Here is a 22,724-nt window from a genome sequence, read left to right as displayed (position 1 = left end):
TGTGCAACTTTCTCTCCCTCTTGAAATGAGGTCCGCGTTCGCTTCCTTCCTGAAGGCTTCGGTGAAATCCCGCATCTAAAAGTCATCCCAAGTGCGCTTTGGATTACCAATATATGTGAAATCCTGAGCGCGCGTTCTAGACCGCAAGTCCTTGCTAAGCGTTGCTTTTCGCGTCTGTTTTGGGTGCCTGCGATAGGTGATAGAGGAAAAAGCAAAGAAAAAAAAAGCGGGTACAGATTATTTCTCGGCAGTCTGACCTATTCATTTCCCTGGGATCAGGTTTTGTTGAACGCCCAGAGAAATGTGCATAGGGACATGGAAATAATAATAAAAATAAAAAAAATAAAATAAAATAAACGATGGCACCGTCAGGTTATCCTTCAATCTCTCCTCCTCTCTCCCCCCCCCCCCCCAAGTCATTCTATTTCTGATGCCTTTGAAGATGGCAGCGTCTCCCTCCTTCCTCTGGTCCATTGGTCACACCGCAGCGTCTCTGGCTCCTTCCAGAAGCCGCTGCCGCCCCCGCTTCCCTTCCCGCAGGGTCCCGGTCGGGATCTCCATTCTCTTCTGATTAACCCGCCCCTGTTAGTTTAACGAGCGTGGAGGGAGAAGCGGCTTTTAAAAACCCCAGGCTTATCAGTGTGGTTTAGACATGCTTTAAATTGCTTGGTGTTTTGGTCGAAAAGTTTTAATTTCATTCATTCATTGATTAATGCTGCGTTGAGGTCCGGGATAATTTTTTTTTTTGGCTAAATGATTCAGGGGTTTCAAGATTACATGTTTGCTTTTTAAAGAAATCAGTACTGGAAAGGTAGCTGTTTTGTTTTCGGCAGATTTTAATACTCTTGCTCTCTCCCTCCTTAACAGGCGCCCTGGGCAGTGAGTTATATTAACTTTTCAATGGCCACGGGAGGGGGGTATTTTTTAAATTAACTCTGTGATGGGCATAGGAGTGTTGTAAGAAATTTCCCAAGACAGTGGATTGGTACTTTAAGACAACGTGAAGGCAAGCATTTGTTTATTTTTAAGGAGGGGAACACTAATACAGTCGACACAAAACTTGTAAATCACCAAATTTCAATTCTGGGCTTTTTAGGTAGTAAGGAGAGTACATCTTTCTTTATAATAAATGGGGGAAATTTCCTTCTTTCCACAGTATTGAACAAATTGATTACCCCCCCCCCACCCAATCTAAGCAAATTAAATAAAAAGCAAACTCAAAATTTACAGTACTAAACAAATATTCTCTGGAAGTAAGATCCATTGACATAAATGGGTTTTTCATTCAAGGACATGCACTTTGATTTAAGTATATGCAAAAAGCCTACCAGCCCTATGGCAGGAAGCCCAAAGTGCAGTCCTATGTACACTTTGGGAGTCCATGTGCTCTGAGTAAACAAGTTGTAGGTTTGGAGCGCACTCAAGGATTTCAGGGTGACTTGGCTTTACTCTCCTACCTCCCCTTCTTTCCCCTATATCTCCATTGATTTGAAACTGAACTTAAATTAGTGTGTTGACTGAAAAAGTATTTGTATTTATGAATGAAACTGGTCCCAAACGCATTTGCTGAAAATAAGATCATTTGAACTTTCAGTGGGTGAGTGAGGCTGCAGTCCTCAGATAAAATTTAATTTTGGTCCATCAGGTGCTAGTATATAATTCCCCCCCCCCCATCTCATTCAGGGTTAGATTGCAATGCTACCTTGCTCTGAAAGACAGAATGCACAACTAAGACTTGTCGATTTACAGTGGACCTTGCTTCCTGATTTTTCCCTTAGATATTGGGATGCAAATGTGCTGTTGGCTCCTTGAGTGGGGCTACCAGTGACCTCTCCCTCTCCAAATATCCTCCTTTCAGGCAGGTACCTCTTTTATAGAAATCAGCTTCCTCCTCTTTGCTCCCCCCACCCAGTCCAGACCCTATGATGCTTTGGTCTGACACAGCATCTTTCTTTCTACAGGACCGTCACGACAGCAGCAGCAATGGGAACCCCAGACTGCCCCACCTCTCGGCCGTCAGCCAGCACTTGTACAGTCCGGCACCCCCCCTTTCCCACTCGGGGGCCTCCGATTTCCAGCCCCCTTACTTCCCGCCCCCATACCAGCCTTTGCCTTACTCCCAGTCCAGTGATCCTTACTCTCACCTGGGCGATCCTTTCTCCATCAACCCGCTCCACCAACCACCACCGCCTCCCCCCAACCAGCAGCAAACCAGTTGGCCCAGCCGCCAGACCAGCCAGGACCACTCCAGTTTGTCCCACCACGCTCGGTCTGGTTTGGTGCCCCATCTCCCGGCTCTGGAAAGCGGCTCTGCTGGGGTGAGAAGGGAAACCTACAGGCGATCTGAGCTGCTCCTGCCTCACGGCCACGGCCTCGATGCTTCCAGCTTGGCAGAGAACCTAGGACTGCATGAAATGGCCCACCAGATGGAAGAGGTGCAGGTAAAGATTGGCGAAAGTGATAATTGGTGTCCCTGCAGTTCTGGATGCCCCGTAGCCTAGAAGAAAAGCTTTGGTTGCCTCGCCAAAGGGAGTCTTCTTTAAAGGAAGGGACTGTAGCTGAGTGGTCGAGCACCCACAGGTTCAGTCCCCAGCATCACCAAATTAGGGTTGGGAGAAAATATTGTCAGAAACCCCCGAGAGTTGCTACCCGTCATTGTAGACAATACTAAGCTAGATGGACCAATGTCCTGACTCTGTGTTGAGGCAGCTTCCTAAGTTCCATGAGGCCCAACAGAAAAGCAAACACCTGGCATGTGAGCATCAGTAAATCAAATGTGGGAAACTTAAGGGCTGATTTTCTTTGATGCTTTTCATTTATACCTGACTTTCCTTGAAAGAGCTCAAGGCAGCATGCATGCCCCTCCCTCAGTTTGTCCTCAAAATAACCCTGTGGGGTAGGTTAGGCTGAAAGATAGTGACTGACCCAACATCACTTCATGAGCATTGTGGCTGAACAGGGATCTGAGCCTTTCCAGGTCAGGGTTGGGGGAATCTGTGGCCCTCCAAATTTTGCTGAGCTCCTAACTTCCCTGACCATTGACCCTGCTGGCTGTAGTCCAGTCATCTCCACACCACAATGAGGCAAATGGCAGTCTTGCATGGAGTAGAATCATGTGCCCTGTCCCTTGTTCCATAAATGGTCGGGATCCATAGTGCTTCAGTGATAATGATGATGTACTTGGTTGGTTATGTGAACAGGGTTTTAGCCCCCTAATTGAGGAATTGAGAACTTGTTCATTGACTCGAACTCCCACCAGCCCCTGCCAATATGGCCAGTGGTTAGGGATGATGGGAGTTGTAGTCCAACAGCATCTAGAGGACCACAGCCACTCCTGACCCTAGTTCAAAGCACTTCACATCTATTTCAATAATTTGCCTTTTGAGTTAGGTCAGAATTATCCCTGCATTGCTGAGTAGTGGCTGGCTTAGTGAGTTTACTGCAAGGAGAGATTTGGAGAGTCCCTCCTTCATTCTCTTACAGAGCAGCCCTATGCCTGCCTGCTTGGAAGTAAGATCCATTGGGTTCAATGGGACTTCCTTCCAGCTAAGCACACACAGGATTGCATCCTTGGTTGTTATACAAAACCATTGCAAGAGAACCCACTTCTGCATTATTGACCAGGTGTTCCTAAAGCTCAGAGTCTTACAGATCTGCAGTGTCTTACAGATTAAAACCAGTCACGTAAAAGTTCCATTCCTTGCACTGTGTTCCAAAATCTGCAGAATATCACCACTATGAATAGACCATACAGAACAGGCTCTTTGGGGGGTGGAAAACGCTGTAGACTGGGGCCCACCATTTTGCTCAGCAAGAAGCTAGACCCGTTTACTAATTTGCAGAATAAACCCTAGACAGATTCACTCCATGCATTTAAAGGACATTCAATGCACATTTTAAGCCCATGTCTTCCCTTGAAGAGTCCTGGGAGCTGTGGTTTGTTGAGGGTGCTAGGAATGTGTAGCGGTGTGAGGGGCAAACCACTTCCCAAGATTCTTTGGGGGAAGTCATGTGTTTTAAATGTATGTCAGGTATCCTTTAATAATTTAACGGTATGGCATGGCGTGGCTCTCCTTCCTCTTTGTCCAACATCTTTTTCTTCCGGACTGAAGAGGAGGTAATCGGTCCACAAAACTTTATAATGGTCCCCATTTTGGAAGCCAAATTAGGGCAGCAGAACAGCAGTTTCATGTCTTGTGCACACTGCAATCCTTAAAAGCCTTGGGTGAAATTTATCTCTTACTAGTCGTGCTGAAGTCCTGGTGAAATCGGTGTGCAGTTAAGTGCATGGAGCTGCAGTCCTAAATGTGTGCAGCTACCCTCTGAGAAATAAGATAACTTAATGGGACTGAATTCTGAGTTAGCATCAGAAATGGGCCACACACACTAACTTGCTTAAAAATAAAGCGCCACTGATTTCAGTAGGGCTGGCACTTCTATATGCATTCTGAAGAGAAGACTGTACACCTGATTGTTGGTCTCTGGTCACTATGTGGGCATCCTATTGGAATAAAAGGCTCTTCTTGCAATTAATATGTTTAGGGTTTAGCCTTAAAGTTAATCCGTAGGTTCATAGCCATTTGGAGGAAAATAGCATTGTGTATGTGCATTTCGTGTAGTGGGGGGGGGGGGAGAGAAGGTGGGGTGTATTTTCTTTATTCCACAATTGTGTTCTAAAAATTTCACATTCTCTCTCCAGCATGTGGAAGATCAGCATTTATTAATGCATGACCAGACAGTCATTAGAAAAGGTCAGTAAATCTGCATTCTCCTGTTGGTTTTTCCTCTTGTCTTCTTTTTAAAAAGATAAGAATTTCTAACCGATAAAGGCTAGTTTCATAGTGGTAGATTGTTTTGGAAAAAAGATTTTCTTCCATGTGGCTTTTTTCTTTTTTAAAAAATGAAGTTTCTATAAATGAAAAATAGAGCTCCCCATCTCCTTTCCAGTTCTCTGCATGAGCTAGCATGTGTGCCGGAGGCTGTATTCCATATACTGTAACCCATTTACTCCAAAGTAAGTAGGTTGAGGGTTTGACTGGAGTGTGCATTTGTTTACATACAGATGCTTTTAAAGGTTGTTAAAAAAAATCCAGGATGTGGAATTTGGGACTAATAAAATAGGTTATTAAATTTTCTTGTGGAAACTTTAAAAACTAGTCTGAGCTGTAATTTCCCCAGGAACAGCAAATAACTGAACTTGACATACCAGGAAAAAAAATTATCCTGATGCAACATTCACATGGGTGAACTGTTGCTTTTTAAGCCTCAATATTCTATTGTATGGGAAAGCGATTGCTTCCCCTCTTGAGATTATTACCAAGTTATGGTTTTGCACTGTGCAGATTACAGTATGATTATGTCAAGAGTCTCTGAAATGAGCGAGCCTCTATCCCTGAGCGTGTAAGGCAAAAATCTAAGGCTATTGCAGATGCTTTTGAATTTTTGGTTCCTTATTTATATGGTCTTTGGAAGCGAAGCAGGAGTGTTTGGCAAGGCAGGTGAATTAATGAAGAATTGTCAAAAGCTGATTGGGTGGCGGGAAGAAATGTTCTATTGATCTAATCCAGGGAAGAGTAGATGTGGATCCCAAGTATTACAATACAGGCTGGAGAAAAGGCTAAGAGCTTTTGCCTGTTGTCAAATTAACCAGGGAATGCAACTGTTTTGAAGCAAAGGTCTTTATTCTCTCCTGCGTCTCGGAGTTTACCTATGTTGCTTTCCTTTCCTTATTAGAATGGGAAGAATTGTCACTATTTTCATTAATGACCTGGGTGGAGGGGAGATCTCTGTTGAAAGATACAGGAAAATACACAGATAGGTACAGGCAGGCATGGAGGGAGAAAAGTGAAATTGCCTTCAGGCTTTCTAAGCAGGGAGGAATGGGTTAACCTTGCTGCCCTATTGCTTCTAAATGCATGGGCTTTAGGATTTATCCACAGTGAAAAGTTTTCATTGCTGGCATTTTTTTTGGGGGGGGGGACTGATGGGGATACCAGGGTAGATGAACTCCTTGAATCCTGTTCTCTGTCCCTTCCTTCTACTTTGTTTAAAAATAATAATCAAAGGAGAGTTTTTGCTGAAAAACCCCAGGGTGACTTGGAAAGGAAAAATGTGACTGAGAAAAAGCAGAAATGTTGTTTTGCTGTAAACTGTGTGCCGATCTGAGAATTAGCTCACGGCAGAAGTATTTTTTAATTTATTTTTTGCTGTCAGCTTCATGCCGCTTGAGAATCTTCCTCTTTTGATAAAGAAAAGTATTGGGCCTGATTGTTAAACCGTTTCCTGGTCCATACATTATAAGGGGGGAGGGGAGGGGACACTGGCCTTTGATTTGGCAAAACATGACTGTTTCTCAGGCACACGTAAGATAAGTTCTACTGACTTGCTTACTTTACTACAATTCCTGCACTGCAATTGTGCATTTATGGTGGCTGCTTACAAATCCCCCCTCCCCACACAAAAAATGCAGGGAATGCATAACTAAAGAAAGAGGATATAGTTTTGCATGAAATATGCAAATGTAGATATGAAAAATTATTACTGTAAGTTAAATAAATGCAATGATCTCATGATAGTGGGAAATATGGCGACCTTTATGCTTGCTCAGTCTGCTATCCAGGTGAGGGGCAGATTCAAGGTTGATGTTCTCCCACCTTATGGTTCTTTGTTGTTAAAGATGGAACAGTTGTTCAGACAGAGAATTTTCCCCTGTCAAGTAGTGCGTACAGCCACCCAATGCCATTTCAGGTTTCAGAAAAAGGAAACTTCCTATAGTTAAATGAAGCTTGCATTTTATAGCAACAATAAAACTGAGCATTTCTGCCAGAGAAAAATAGGCTGCATTGCTGCAAACTGGAAAACCAGTTAAGCATGCATATGTATGTATTACTCTTTTATCATTAAATAATATTAGTAGGAGTGCATCAAATGTGGATGGTCTTCTACATTTTTCACTTTCTTACTGTATAGTTTGCAGTTAAAAGTTTCATGAGAACCCCATTGGGAAATGCATCTTAATGGGTTAATAAAATACAGTGGATTTATGACGTCTAATAGATCTATTAAATGTTAAGTGATTTAGACTTCCCTAAAGGAAAACCCAAAAGTGGGGAAAAAACACACCACCCTCTTTCCCCCCCTGTATATCTTGGTTCTCCTAGGTCCTATTTCATTAACGAAAAACAATGCATTAGGTCTCCCTTGCCAGAAGGATGGACTTATCGGCGTCGTGATCAACCCCAACGAAGTATTCTGCTCTGTTCCTGGGCGGCTCTCTCTTCTCAGTTCGACGTCTAAATACAAAGTGACAGTAGCAGAGGTTCAGAGAAGGCTCTCTCCTCCGGAATGTCTCAATGCTTCGTTGCTGGGAGGGGTTCTTCGAAGGTAGGAGGCTGTGATTTCCACCCCCCTCTTCTCTCCTCCCCCCCCCGCCCCGTCAAAACTATTCCAGTGACTAGAGCTTCTCATACCACCTCTTAAGCCAAACGGCATGTAAATACCATTTTTGTGTCTCAACAATTTTGCGCAGGGAGAGAGAGTGAAAGCCAAACGCTGCATCCTAATGCAGTTTATTTCCAAGCTCTGTGTTCACGCTCTTCTTTCTCTTTAGCACCCCTTGCATTTCCAGAAATGAAAAGTGCTATAACAAGTCTAGAAACAAGTTCTCTTTTTCCTGTTAATATGACACGTTGCTTCTCAGCCTACAAAAAGAGAATCTTGCACCCATTATTTTCAGGTTTTCTTACTCACTCGGCCGCCTGTGTACCACAGTGTTTAAATGGCGTTCACATAAATTAATAATCGGCCGATTCCTCTCCCACCTTTCAACCCAAGGGTACAGTTTCCAGTTTGCTGTTAAGGATGCCAACTGGCCAAACTTCTCACACACATAGATACGTGCCTACACCCATGTGTCTTTAATAGCAAGTCATAGGTGAAACACCCGGCGGGTGAAGCTTTCTGAAGCAAACTGAGCCATGCTTCCTTCTAATGTCTGTTAAAGGCACAGCTGCAGAGACAGATCAGTAAGCTGGCAACCCCTTGGGGGATCATCAGGGCAGCAGAACTTTGTTGGAAAGATGTCCAGGGCTCCTGCTCAGTGGAACAAGCAAGGGGGGTCTCCAATGCAGTTAGAGTTGGCTTACTGCAGGCATAGGCAAACTCGGCCCTCCAGATGTTTTGAGACTACAATTCCCATCATCCCTGACCACTGGTCCTGTTAGCTAGGGATGATGGGAGTTGGATAGAGAGAGGAGAGATCTTCTGAGCAAGGTTCTTGGATAGGTTAAAGCACACACACAGAGTGTGTTAAGAGCATCTGTTGTGGTTACTTTCTAAAAAGAACCAGAGCTATTGGCGTCCTTGAGGAATAATCAAAAGCATGTGGTTTGAAACACCAAAGGGGTGTGTGCTGGTGAATCCAGCTCATACCCCCCCCCAATATTCCTCCTTCTCAAATGGTACTCCTGATTTCGAAGGCCTGGGCTGGGATTGCAATCTTGGTTAATATATCTATGCTTGTGCCGCAACAAATGCTCAACTTGATGCTCCATGCTTGTAAAAGGTTCAATTTTCATTACGCCTGCTGTAAGCGTAATGATCTTTGATAGTGTGAATGCAAAGGCAAAGCGTATTCTCCCCCCCCCCGCTTCCTTTCTTTTTGATCTCGCTTTCTGATGTTTATGTGATGGAGCATTAAAAAGTAGGTCAAAGCTTGTTTTTCCATTCTGACCCCCCCGCCCTCGATTCCTCTCCCCCCCACCCCCGCGCAACACAACAGAACTGCACTGAATGTCAGTAATTTGGCATTTCTCAATTGCTTTGAAATGTGGCCTCTTTCGGGGGGGGTGCGGCTAAATAAAACACTGTCCACCTCTTTCCCCCACTATTTGCAGAGCCAAATCTAAAAATGGTGGCCGATCTCTAAGGGAGAAGCTGGACAAAATTGGTCTCAACCTTCCAGCTGGCAGAAGGAAAGCTGCAAATGTGACTTTGTTGACATCGTTGGTGGAAGGTCAGTCTTAATTCTTTATTTTTAAAAAAGAGCCTTTCTGGGTAAAGGACAAATGAGGTGACTTGGATGAGCATGTCCTCTAAAGCTGTGTTGTTCCATTTTCAGACTTTAGCCCAAATATGCATATCAGGATTCGCTGCTTCAGCCTTTGCCAACATGGTTCTCTCCAATTGTTTCTGGACTGCAATCCCTGGCTGGGGCTGATAGGAGTTGTGTGGTCCAAAATGATTTGGGGGACGAAGGGCAGACCCACACCATGCATTTAAAGCACATCCAACACACCTTTAACAACTCCTGACTTCCCCCAAAGAATCCTGGGAAGGGTGAATTTCCCCATTTGCAGAGCCAAAATCCCCAGTAAAGGGACCCCTGACCATTAGGTCCAGTCGTGGCCGACTCTGGGGTTGCGGCGCTCATCTCGCTTTATTGGCCAAGGGAGCCGGAGTACAGCTTCCGGGTCATGTGGCCAGCATGACTAAGCCGCTTCTGGAGAACCAGAGCAGCGCATGGAAACGCCGTTTACCTTCCCGCCGGAGCTGTACCTATTTATCTACTTGCATTTTGACGTGCTTTCGAACTGCTAGGTTGGCAGGAGCAGGGACCGAGCAACGGGAGCTCACCCTTTCGTGGCAATTCGAACCACCTACCTTCTGATTGGCAAGTCCTAGGCTCTGAGGTTTAACCCACAGAGCCACCTGCGTCCCTAAAACTCTTATCTAATTACAGTTCCCAGGAGTGTGCTCTACAAATATGCACTGGATGTACTTTAGATATATGGTTTGGATCTGGTTCTACCCTAAGAGTGTTGAACTTGAAATTTTCTTTTGTTTTTTACCACTACCGCATGGTGTGTCAGTGCTGCTGTTGAGACTTGCGCCCCCCCATCCCCATTGAAGCCCAGTGCTCCAAAATCATTAGGAGGGAGAAAGAGAGAGATATATAAATGTGGGGGTGCAGTTTCACAAGCATTAAATTGGGGGTGGGGCCACTGATGTAATGCAGGATGTAGGCTGTGTGTGTTTGTGGGGGTTAACATTCATCTGAGACTTCGCAGACTCTAAACTGGAAACGGAGCTGCTGTAACTCCATCCTTGTGACTCATCTGTGTGTGAACAAGCAGCTGATCTGTGCTTGAGTAATCAACAATCCCAAGTTTTTATTCATAGAAATTTTTATGGCAGCGCTGCTGAAAAGATCTGGATAGCCAACGTGTGCATAGTCTCCTTTGTTCCTGTCTCTTCTCCCTCACCCCCAGATTATGTCTCGATCCAGACTTTTACCGTTGGCCAAATAAATTTATTTCTAGGATGGGAAGGCAGAGTGTGCTCCACCATTGCTTTTCTGCAAGAGCTGCGGATGTGGTGTAAGCAGGAGAGCAAATCGGGTAGCCTCTCCTGTGGAATCCTAGGAACCTCTCATCAGTTAACTAATTCATTTCCAGAGGCACATTAGTGTGTGTCCCGCTAGACAGTTTGGCGAATTCTTGCCCCACTGCATAACTTTTGATTAAGGAGTTTGATACAAAGCTTTAAGGGGACCAGATCTAGTTGAAATTAATCCATAAATTAAGAATGTGTCTAAAAAGAGTTTTAAGAATCCAGAATGAGAATGTTCATTCTGATAACTAGCTTAGGAATGTCCCCGAGACAGCAGAGTTCGGTGGTGGAGAGTTCCCAGTAGAATCCAGTGTTTTGAAAGAGCAATAGCTCACCCATAATAAAAGCTCCATCAGCCTCCAATAACCTTCAGATCAGAGAGAACTGTTTCCAAAAGAATTATTAATATTTTTTACTTGGCGGTGGAGTTTAAGGCGATAGTGTAGCAGACAGAAAGCACATGCAGTGGTTTACTAAGTGAGAGCAATGCTTTATTAAAGCCATGGTTTCTTTGGGATAAAGAATCTTTGGGATTGCAGCCATGGGTTCTTTTTAGGTTTTCTACAAATGGAATGTGTGCTTAAAGCAAAAGTTTTAATGAAGGAGGAAGGGAGAACTACAATTCCCACCATCCATGACTGATAGCCATTCTGTTTTGGGCTGGTTTGAGTCTCAACAACATCTGCAGGGCCGCAGATTCCAAATTTTGGATTTGATGGATTTGCAGTTCCATGTCTTTAAGCACATGGTGTAAACCCATTTGAAATAATTAATTGAAATAACTCAGGGAGGCCCTGAGCTAGTTCACATGTGCATGGATGTTTAACTTTGATGAATGGAAAATGAATGTATGAATGGTGTCCATTGAGAACAAGCATGTCTGAGATGATGCACCACCTGTCTGTAGCAGCTAATCTATGCTGGTTCACTCAGCACTTGCAAGAGATCACTTGGTGCATGTTCATCACTTTTATTGCAACATAGGCAAACCATCCTGTATTTTCTGAGCAAATGTGTTCCATCACCGGAATGCCGGGTCGATTGAATTCAAATGGGTGAAATATGCTTTGCATCCCACATCTTTTGTTTAACTGGATTGTCTGGGTGGAATCCGGATCCATTAAAATGAATAGTTGCTTTGCTAGTTGTTTGGATGGGAGTTGTCCTCAAGTTTTGGATGAGTGTCTTTTTGGTTCAAGCTGCACCAACCGTATGGGAGGGGATGCGCCGAACTTGTAAGCCAACCGTGGTAGCTTCTGTCGCTGTGCGGCTTTACAAATATCTAAGCGGCTCGGAATTTTGTGTTCATCCAAGCTACTTAATTGTGAAGTAATATTTTGCAATCTCTTTTGACATCTTCCAAAAACAGTCTGGGAACAGAGGCCAATTACAGGATGAGAAGGTAGAATTTGGCTAATTATTGGGGTGGGGGTGGGGTGGGGACCTAGGATGATGCAAGAAACTCTGCCTCAATCCTAAACAAATCCCTAGAGCTCCAGTCCGAAGAGGATGTTTCTGTATAGACAAATGTCCAAAAAAAGGGTTTCTTGCTGAAACTTGTTTTCAAGAGAGCTTTGTTTGATCAATAGAGTAGCTCAATAGGTCTCCACCCCTTTTTGGAGTCTGGACCCACCATTAGCCTAACATTTATGCCGTGGGAAAACCAGGCCATCTCCCCCCCCCCCCACGAGAGCATGGCAGCCGTTTGAGGCACCTTGGTCTCTGGCACGATTTCGGGAAAAGATCTCCCCCCCCCAAAAAAGTGGTTTTTTGGGGGGGAGGGGTCCATGATCTTGCAAGGTGCCCCAAAATGTCTATGTGTTTTTGGCGCTGTACCTGAAGAAAATGCTTTTTCCTCGCCTGTGATCTCACATGGCTCACGTGATTTGTGCAGGATTTGGGACCTGGAAAATGGTGTCCCGGATTTGGGCCACGTTGTGTTGGAGGGTATGGTATGTGAGGACTCACGCTGCCTTATTTCCACATATTTATAGGGTGACAATGCTACTGCTGAAACCCTCATTAGGTCAGCCTGCAACCCAGTTAGTATAGCTTTTGTCAAGCTGGTGCCTTCCAGATGTTTGGGACAGAAGCTCCCATCAGGGATCAGAGACTGGGTGAAACTGATGAGAACTGTAGTCCAAATTGTAGATTGCTTCAAGATGGTGTGGACCTTCTCTTGTTCCCCGCTGAAAATCACTTCCTCTTCTGCATCGTGTGTTTTTGTGTGTGTGTGGAGGGAGATAAGTTGATGCGCTCACAAAGAGACAGGCCCTGTCCACTCTTGGGCCTGGCTGTGCCAGCCTGTAGCTCCCGATGTATTACTCATTTCACCCCAGAGATTCTAGTCCTTGATGGTGAAAAAGTTTCCCATCCCTAGACTAGCTGATCCACACCCTAGAATAAAGCAATAGGCTAGCTAGAACAAGGGGTGAGGTTTGTGAGGCCTTGGCCTAATTTTACTGGGGCAGCAAGGAGAAATGGAGGACACCGCACCCATATTTGACTCTGGCCACTGGTTGCAGCAGCTTGGTTCCTTGTCCGCACGTAGCCCCTGACAGGCCACCCTCAAGGGTTATCCTATGACAGAATTCTGTCAGTCACTGGTTTAGACTAAGAACAAAGAAACCCCTTTTGCAGCCTTTGGATATCAAGGCAGAATTGCTCAGGTGTTGTAAATTAAACATAAATTATGAGCCTGCTGGAAAATTAACTAGGACTTTATGGTCTTAAGTAGGGCATATCATGAAAATGGTGTATTATGTAAAAATTGTGCTGCAAACTGTTTTTTTTTTTTTGGAGGGGAGGTATTAAACTAATATTAGATATTAACTTAATATCTAATGTAACTCACCCTGGGACCTTGGGGTGAAGGGTGGGTAATTAATAAAATGAATTAGATGAGGATGATAATCACAGCTTTATTTTTGTGGTTCCTTTCTCATCTTTTCCAGGCGAAGCTGTACATCTTGCCCGGGATTTTGGCTACGTCTGTGAAACTGAGTTTCCTTCCAAGGCTGTGGCCGAATACTTAACTCGGCCGCATCTGGGGCGTAATGAGATGGCTAACAGGAAGAACATGCTGCTGGCTGCAAAGTAGGTATTCTCTTTTTGAACATGAGCATCTTGGATGACCAGTTTGTATTTTAGCATTTGTATCGTAACCCTTAGTTCTACGTAAAGGAGGACTGTGATCTGCATGTTAAAAGATTTAGGGCAGGCATAGGCAAACTCTGGCCCTCCAGATGTTTGGGACTACAATTCCCATCATCCCTAGCTAACAGGACCAGTGGTCAGGGATGATGGGAATTGTAGTCCCAAATATCTGGAGGGCGGAGTTTGCCTATGCGTGATTTAGGAGATGTGGCAGTTGTTGAGGCTTGCTTTTAAGGCTTCCTGATATTGCTGGATGGGTCATGCTGGCTAGAGCTGATGGGAGTTGAACAATTACCTGAAGGTTTCCCTGTCCACAACCTATAGGCTCCTACAAGGGCTGGTTCCAAGTTCAAGGGCCCTCTGCCTAGTGTCCACAGATGGGTCCCCTCCCGCATCAGTGCATTTTAAAAAAATTAAAGCAAGCTTAGGTTTCTGAAGATGTTGAATGTATATGTTTGCCTGATACTGTCTTAAGCAATGCTACAGAATATCGGGGTGATTTTCATAGTAATAGAGCAAATTGTCTGAATTCTTATGCTTTTTGACATGCAAAGTTTCTTGGGGGGGGGCTGTTCACTTCCTGGCAGCTCCAGGGAGGGTAGAAAAAGACTCATTGCAAAATGCTTTCAGTTGATCTCCGTTGACCCTCTGTGGTGCTCCAGATGTTCTTGGACTCCAGCTCCCATCAGTCTCAGCCAGCATGGCCAGTGGCTACTGAAGATGGGAGTTGTAGTCAAACAGCAGGTTCCTCATCCCTGCTTGTAGGCAATTTACTCATTGAGACTGGGCAAGGCTCTGACTCCATATCAGCCTGTTTCCTGTGCTCCTTCTGAAGTTCAGCTGGGTTCAAACTCACCAAAGTGAATGCTTTAGTTCAAATTAGAGTGGTGGAGTTAATTGCATGCTTCATCTCTCCTACCTCCCCAACTGAAAGTCATGCACAGCATCCAAAGGTGCTTCTGTGTTTGGTATTTGCTGATCACCCACCCTCTCCAGTCCAAGAACAAGTTGCTCCTCAAGGTTTGAGAAGTCCTTTTCAGCACAGCGTGGGATGTGGCTTGGTCGGTGGTGGTGGGTAGGAGGGCTTTGGTGGAGAATGTTGGAAAATGGGTGGGACTTGCCTTGTGCAAATGGGTGTGTTTCTCATCCTTGCAAAATCACCATTCAGCTCAAGACAATAGTTCTTTAAAAGACTTCCATTTTGGGGGTGACACTCGCAGATTGATGGGTACTAAAAGAAAGCGTTTGAGGTGAATTTTGTCTGATGTCTAAATCTATCAAATATTTTTAATTTGAGTATTCTTAAACCAACCTTTTGCTTTTTGTTTCCCCACATTTGTTTTGTCCTAAGTTTTTTTTTGTGTGTGTGTTTTTAATGGAATAGTGGACTTCTCTAGGAGGCTGAAGCTATTTTGTGTTTAAAAAAATGTTGGATGGACCTCAGGATTGCATAGCTAGTTCCTGATACAATAGAGTTTTATGGTGATTTGTGCCAAAATCTGCTTTGGGTACCATGGTGTCTGCTTAGAGCATTTTGAGGTTTGGAGGGCAGCCCGATTTTTACTGAATCCAGTGGTGAAATTCTCTTTGAATGGAGAAAGGATTTTAAGAAGAAATCTGAAGGCTCCAGAATGCATCACATGTAGGCTATTGTTTCAGGACGACAGCTTTCCAAAGTAGAGCATTACGTATGTTTCTGCGTTTGGGGCTGGATGAAAACGCTTTTTATTTTTAAATGGTGCTTAAAATGTCAATAGGAGGAAATAAGGACCTTTTAGCTTTAATATGTCTTGGCGAATGCTTGCAAGATCCTTGGAAGATCAAAAGGCATCACATGCCTTTTGGAGCACAGATTCATCAAATCCTAGTAATACAGTGATCCCTGTGGGGGTTTTAAGATGTGAAACATCCAAAAGCATTTTAGGTGCATCCAGCAACACATTTCCACTTACAGCCTGCAAACTTGGTGAATGGTTTGGAATTTGCAGGTATTTAAACTTCAACCATATTTCTCCAGTGAGAGCTAGCTAGCTAAATTCGCTGTCTCTGTTCTGTTGCCTTCCATACCTTCTGCAAAACCAAAGCTGTGGAAATTGTCATGCAACTGTACCTTAAAAGCAGATTAAATAAACCAGGTCTAGGCAGAAGATCATACGGAAGGGAAAGTTTTCCTTCCAGTACTCAGGGCCTGGTACACTAGTACCACCCTTCAGAATTGAGCCTGGTGGCTATGTGGGTGCTTGTGCCAAGTTATAAGGATTGGCGTAACACAATCTTTTCTTGCTGCCCAAGTAACACCCTGGCAGCAGCATTCTGCACTAGCTGCACCCTGTGGACTGTATTCAAGGGCAGCCACACACAGTGCATTGCAGTAGCCCAGCTAAGAGGTTGGTTCACTGATGCCCGACTGTCCCAGCCCAGGAAGTGTTCATCACAGAACATAGCAGCTTCTTATCTACCAAGTCAGACCATTAGTTTATTGTTGTTTGGGAGAACAGTTTTCCCCAGACCTTTCTGGAGAAGCTGAGGGTTTTACCCGGGGCCTTTTTAAACGCACTCTGCCCCTCAGCTGAGGCCCTTTCCTTACCCACCTGTGCTTTTAGAGAAATTTTAAATTTTAAATTTATTAATTTTGTATACTACCCTTCATCTGCAGGGCAGTTCACAGGTAGCTTAGGAGTATACTCCTCTAATCTATGCAGCTGTTCTTTTGGGGAGTGTTGCCTTATCCAGGACAGGCCATCTCACTAATTTCTGTACCCATAAGCTACTTACCCACAGCAGCTCCATCTAATCATGATTCAGCTTCAGTTTGTTGGCTTGCATCCAGTCCATCACTGCCTACAGGCACTGGTCCAGGACTTGCACATCTTCTTCTGATTCAGATGACATGGAGTGATAGAGTTGGGTGTCACCTGTGGGCTATTGCACTCCAAATCCCCAGAGGACATCTCCTAGTGATTCCATATTCACGCTGACTAACATGGGAAACAAGACGGATCCCTGTGGATCTCAAACCCCTTGCCCAAGAAAGGGTGTGTGTGTGTGTGTGTGTGTGTGTGTGTGTGTGTGTCTCAGGGCAGCAGTTGCATAGAAACTTGGTGTCCTGTTGTGGAAGATAGTCCTTCAGTATGATGGGTACCTTCTTCCTAAATGAGGCGTTAACTACTCTCTGGACCCGCCCAGTCAGACCCTCCCTGCCACATCTTAAAAGCCATGGTGGACACAAGGGTCGAGAGAGCACACCCACATCCCTGGGCCTCAATAACTGAAGCTCATATTGCAAACTCTGAGCAGATGGTGCTCTAAAGGCCCTCACAGGACCCACATCAACTGTGGGGTCAGATCTGTGGTAGGGATGAGCGACTTTCACGGTGCACTTAAGAGTGTTTAGCCATGAACAGTCTCAAATTGATAACACGGTGCAAAATAAGCATTTTTTTTTTAAAAAAAAACACAAAGTAGTCTTATAGGAGGCAAAGAGGTTTGCTTTCCCTCTTAAAATTTCTTACAAATGTAAGAAATTTGTAGCCTTCTCTAGGAATAATAAAAGGAATACTGGCTTCCTCACTGCCCTCTTGAAGGGGCCAATGGAAAGTGTGTTGGTGATGTCAGAACCACCTGTTCCTTAGGCCCCTCCTCCAAAAGGCTCCACCTACACTTGCACTCTACTGGGGTTGCTTTGCTCCCTTCCTTGGTGGTGCTCTTAGTGCGCCAAAGGGGTGGCTGGTGGGAAAAATCAGCTTCCCTTCGCTCCTGCCGTCTCTTTTACCACCTCCTTTGCCCTACCAGCTTCTGAGTTTTGCCACATGGAAGAACAGTCTGATTTGGTATAAGATAACGGCTTTTGTTTAGCCTACCTTGGAGGGTTGCTCTGAGGATAACAAACACACTGATCTGAGCTGTGCAAACAGCTGACTTGTGTTGCACAGGAAATGTGTTCTTCATTTCTTTCAGTTAGCTCAGTGTTCCTCACGCTTGGGGGCGGAGGTCTGCAGCTGTTGATGGACTACAACTCCCATCATCTCCAGCGAGCAGAGATGATGGGAATTGTAGTCCACCAACAGCTGGAGACCGAAGTTTAAGAAACAGAAAGGGAGCTGACCTTAAAATATATTTCTGTGTCTTAGTATACATGGGGAAGTGATTAGACACATACACACCTGCCCACTGTAATATTACTCTTGACTTTCTGATTCGGCAAGCCCTTTTTAACTGTGGCAGTTAACAACTTTTTTGTTGAAAGTTAATTCTGTGTGTTGTCTCTTGCAGGCAGATCTGCAAAGAATTCACTGAACTCCTCACTCAGGACCGCACCCCTCTTGGCAATGCGAGGCCGAGCCCCATCTTAGACCCTGGCATCCAGGGCTGCTTGACTCACTTCAGCCTAATCACCCACGGCTTCGGGAGCGCTGCGATCTGTGCTGCCATGACGTCCGTCCAGAACTACCTGAACGAAGCGCTCAAAATAGCAGACAAAACGTACATGAACGCCGGCGACCAGAGCCCTGCGGAAACCAATAAAAGCATTGAGAAAATGGACAAGCACCGGAAGTGAGTGAGAAAGAGGAAGAAGCCAGACTTTTGTATACTGTTTCTCGCACACAGACTTTAAGATCGTCTTGCCTAGAGGGCATGTAGATAATCTTGTTACAACTTGCTTCGGGGCGTGTTTTTCGTTTTTTAAGCATCCTTTTCAGGCTCCTCTGTGAGATACATGTGTCTCTCTTTCTCTCCTTTCTTTAAAGCTGCTGTTATCCATTCATTGTGGGACCAGGGAACCGAAGATAAACATGAGTACAAGCTTTTAATTTCATTTTTTAAAAGAAAAAAAAAACTTTTTAAACAGTACAAAGTGGTGCTATTTTTTTTTCTTGTATGGAAGTCTGTTTAGTGCTGTTTCTCAAAACTTTGAATAAGATGCTCTTTTTCATTGCGTACATCCTGATAGCAGCGTTCGGATGGAACACTAAACCGTGGTTTTTTAATGTTACCTGAAGCCCTGGAATCGAGAACCTCCTTCTTTGCAGTTGCAAAGACGAGATAGGAAGCTTTTGTTTCCTGCCTGACACCAAGTATAGTTTATCCGTATATTAAAAATGGACAAACCATCATTGGTGTAAATTAATCTGCCCCAGTTGATGCTCTCTAACTGTCTTGACCTGCAGCTTCCATCAGTCCATGGTAAGAGATTATGGGAGTTGCAATCCAAAATGTCTGAAAGGCATCAAGATTGGGTGCAAGCTATGGTTTGATAATAACAATTCAGAACTATAAACCCCACGCTGACCCGGGTTGCTTCAATAAATCACATGTTTACACACAAATCATTGTTTATCATTCTGAGATGTCACAATAAACTAAGGTTAGTGTTAAACAGAAGGCAAATGCTTCCAGTTTCCCTCTCATGGCTGTGCCAGAGAATAAGAAGAGAAGAATGGGACCATCAACCGGGTTATAAGCAGGATTTCCCTGGTTCTGGAAATCTTTGGAAACCAGCAACAACATAACTCAGTATTAACCCCAGGGTATCTGAAGCTTTGACCAGGCACCCAGGACTGTAAATGTAATGGATTTTTTTTATCCAAAGGGAAGTTGAACTTGGTATAAAGTGAAATAAATAGTCTGATGGTTATTTGAACACCTTGCATCACCTTGCAACCTCTTGGGGGCTTTTTGAGAGTGATTCAGACTTCTAGGCACAAATCCTGGAAGTTATTCTAATGCAGACTAAGCTTCTGCTGGACTCAAATGAACACAGAGCAGCAAGCACTAAAGTGGGGAAGCGGAACCTTCAGCTGCTCAGATCTTGTTGGACTACAGTTCCCATCATCCTCAGCTGGCATGGCTGGGGATGATGGGACTTGGAGTCCAACAGTGCCTGGGAGACCACAGGCTTCCCATCCCTGCAGTAAAGCGTACTGTAGCAGTTCTTCTTACACAAGGAAAAACTAGTTCGAGCTAAAAAGAATGCAAAATAAACTTGCTTCCGTTTTTTTAAATGCCAGGATATTGCAGCTTTATATATGTCATCAGGTCTTGTGTTTTTAAAATAGGAAAAAAACTTGAAAGAATAGGCACATTTTTTTTTATTTTTTTGCCTATATAGGCCAAAAAGTTATATATATATATGAATATATATAAATATATATAAATATATCCAGGGAGGTTTTTATGTGTATAAGGGAAAACAGTGTGTTGGAATGTATATATTTATTTATGTGTAATTTAATGGGTCTTGTAAATAATGGTGAACATTTTAATACTTTTTTTTATAAATGGGCTTCAAAATTTAAAATCCCCCCTTTTCCTCCCCCAAAAAGGTAATGGGTAAGCTCAAATACACTGCTACACAGGTCTGTTTATGCTGGGTATTTAAAAGTGACTTTTTACAAAAAAAAATAAAAATGAAAATCCTGAATTCTTGCCACTGTAGAATTTTGTATCCAATCTGAGGTGTGTATTGACAAAGCAATAATTTTGTGTACTTGGTATCCATTCAAAAGGAGTGTGTTTGGGGTGTGTGTGTGTGTGTGTGTGTGTGTGTGTGTGTGTGAGAGAGAGAGAGAGAGAGAGAGAGAGAGAGAGAGAAAAGAATAAGAATAAGAATGGAAGTCATTAAAAAAAAAATACATCCCACTTCACTTGTAAATGTCTTCCTGTTACCCAAAAGGCATTGTATAGGATAATCCATATAATAAAAATATTCTGGATAGAAAGTATTGAATGGTGTTTAACTGGAAGTGGGTTGGGGGGGCGGGAAGAGGAAGAGTATTTTTGCTTCTTATGGGGGATGGGCAGCAGAATACCAAAAATGGACATTGTAATTGAATACACAGTTCTTTATAGTGCATCGAACTAATGGAACAGACATGTGAAGCTGAGTGCCAGCACAGCTAATGGTTTCAATTATATCAGGAACCATCTCTCTATTGCCATGACTGCTCTCTTCCCCTACCTCCGTCCTCACGGATAACGATGTGCCAAGGCAAAGAAGGAGCCTGAAAGCTTCCTTTAGAAAATAATAAAATAAAATAAAATGCTCTGTCTAATCACTTAAGCATATAAATTCAGAGCTGGCCCAAGGCACTTTGCTGCTTGAGGCAGAGGAGAAGGTGGCACCTCCCTCCCACGGTCAGAAGGTGACTGAGGACCAACTTCAACACTGGCTTGTTGTTGTTGTTGTTTAGTAATTTAGTCGTGTCCGACGCTTCATGACCCCATGGACCAGAGCACGCCAGGCACTCCTGTCCACAGTGGCTACAGGATAGCAAAAAAAAAAACCCTGCACCATATGAGGGGGGGGCCCTGCTGGCTAGTTTAGCATTCCTGGCTTCTGCCCTCCAACAAAGGGGAGCAGCCAGGGAGGTGGTGCTGCTGCCACTCCTCAGCTTCTGCCGCCTGAGGCACTTGTCTCCCTCTGCCCAATGGTTGGGCTGGCCCTGTGTGAATTGAATCTGAGGGTTCCAAAGGCACAGGCCTATGGTGCATGTTTTGTTTCTATGCCCATCCCAGCAATTTCTAATGTGGCAATTCCTGAAATGGGAGAGCGTAACCACAGTTCCATGCATTGAAAGCCTCAAGGTTGGATTACGGCAATGCGCTTGTGGGGTCAAACTACCACCAACTGACCTATAAGGCCCTGCACCGCTTGGGGTCTGCTTACCTGAGAGACTGTTTTATTTCTTACATCCCCAGTAAGGCACTGGGTCTCGTTTAAGTTTCCCACTCTACAGCAACTCAGAGCAGGGCCTTCACAGTGGCTGCCCCTGCTCCATGGAATAATATTTCTGATGAGATATGTCAGGTGCCCACGATCCATACTTTATAGGTCTCTGCCATGGGCACCCACTTCGTCTTTCCTTAAAAATCCATCTTTGGTTCTTTGTGCTCCTTTTAGCTGCTTTTATTATATTTTGTACATCACCTTGGGACTCTGGAAGGATTGGTCCAAGAAGAAGAAGAAGAAGAAGAGGAGTTTGGATTTGATATCCCGCCTTTCACTCCCCTTCAGGAGTCTCAAAGCGGCTAACAATCTCCTTTCCCTTCCTCCCCCACAACAATCACTCTGTGAGGTGAGTGGGGCTGAGAGACTTCAAAGAAGTGTGACTGGCCCAAGGTCACCCAGCAGCTGCATGTGGAGGAGCGGAGACGCGAACCTGGTTCCCCAGATTACGTGACTACCGCTCTTAACCACTACACCACACTGGCTATCAGCTGTTTGAAAAGCTCAGCAACTTTTGGGGAGTCCTGGTTTTTACTTTTTGAAATATGGCCACCCTAGACATGGGGAAGTGTTTGCATCAGTCCAGGTTAGAGGTGGGGTAGCTTTGGGTTGAGATGTTCGGATCAGTGATTAGAGAGGCGGGTTTCGGGAATTAAGTGTCTGGGCCAAGGACTGGGAGAGGGGAACTGCAATCCCAGTAAAGATGGGGAAGGGGAAGATACAGAGGTGGCTGAATGTCTGCAAGGGAGGGAAAAGGCCTAGTTACATCAATTCAGTTCCCGCAGCAAACCAAGTACCAGATTGCCTTCAGTTCCTCTGGAGGATTAACTGTCCCTCCTCTCCCCCCTCCCCCTTCTAGCTAACTGTTAACCTGGCAGAAGCCATTTCCTTGGCACTGAAAGTGCTCATTGAATTGTTCCTGCTGCGAAGACACACCAGGAATTGTCTTCTGTTTTCTGTCGCAACTCTCTCTGAGTTACTGCTCTGGCCTGACCAACTTCCATTAAGGAGGCACAGCAGGAACACTATATCTCACAAAAATACAGAGATCTGGCTCCTGCTAGGTGGATACGTCTTTCTGTCACACATCCTTCTCAGGGGGGGGGGAGGGGAAAGAGTTTGGAGTACAGAGGTTTGGTTCTGTCTAGTTTTCAGTGCTGGTTCCGCAGATCAGGCCAAAAGGAAGCGTTTCACTTTCCCTTAAAGTGGAACCCGAATTGTAATTTTCCAAAGCCATGTGAGTTGGTTCACCTGTTTTAGTGCCTGATGAGTGCAGTGCAAATTGGTGACCTGATTTGTGGGGGATTGCAGGAGGAGCTTTCTAACTCAACGGGGTTGTTTGCTTGACGTGTCATAGCTGAAACCAAACCAGTTTGCCCTCCTGGATCCAAGGTGCTGATCTTAAGCTCGTAAAAATCTTCAGCCTGCGCTACCTCCTCTCCCCGTATCCTGC

At 44.5% G+C, this 22,724-nt stretch overlaps 1 protein-coding gene across 4 annotated transcripts in view; it reads left to right on the top strand.

The window, feature by feature from the left end:
• TFAP2C (transcription factor AP-2 gamma) overlaps nucleotides 1–19,966 on the top strand; it is a 32,326-nt gene extending 12,360 nt beyond the window's left edge. For 3 of the 4 annotated variants that reach the window (XM_081917070.1, XM_081917069.1, XM_081917071.1), the window contains exons 2-7: nucleotides 1,962–2,441; nucleotides 4,700–4,751; nucleotides 7,161–7,383; nucleotides 8,895–9,013; nucleotides 13,344–13,485; nucleotides 17,818–19,966. In XM_081917070.1, the coding sequence (XP_081773196.1) occupies nucleotides 1,962–2,441; nucleotides 4,700–4,751; nucleotides 7,161–7,383; nucleotides 8,895–9,013; nucleotides 13,344–13,485; nucleotides 17,818–18,103 (1,302 nt within the window). In that variant the 3' untranslated portion in view covers nucleotides 18,104–19,966. The remainder of the gene's footprint in view (nucleotides 1–1,961; nucleotides 2,442–4,699; nucleotides 4,752–7,160; nucleotides 7,384–8,894; nucleotides 9,014–13,343; nucleotides 13,486–17,817) is intronic. The other variant, XM_081917072.1, reaches the window with a different exon arrangement.
• Nucleotides 19,967–22,724: the final 2,758 nt, after the last annotated feature.

This window comes from Podarcis melisellensis (assembly GCF_964234715.1).
Source record: "Podarcis melisellensis genome assembly, chromosome: 6".
In the NCBI taxonomy this organism is placed as follows: domain Eukaryota; kingdom Metazoa; phylum Chordata; class Lepidosauria; order Squamata; family Lacertidae; genus Podarcis; species Podarcis melisellensis.
This window is presented reverse-complemented; position numbering and strand designations above follow the sequence as displayed.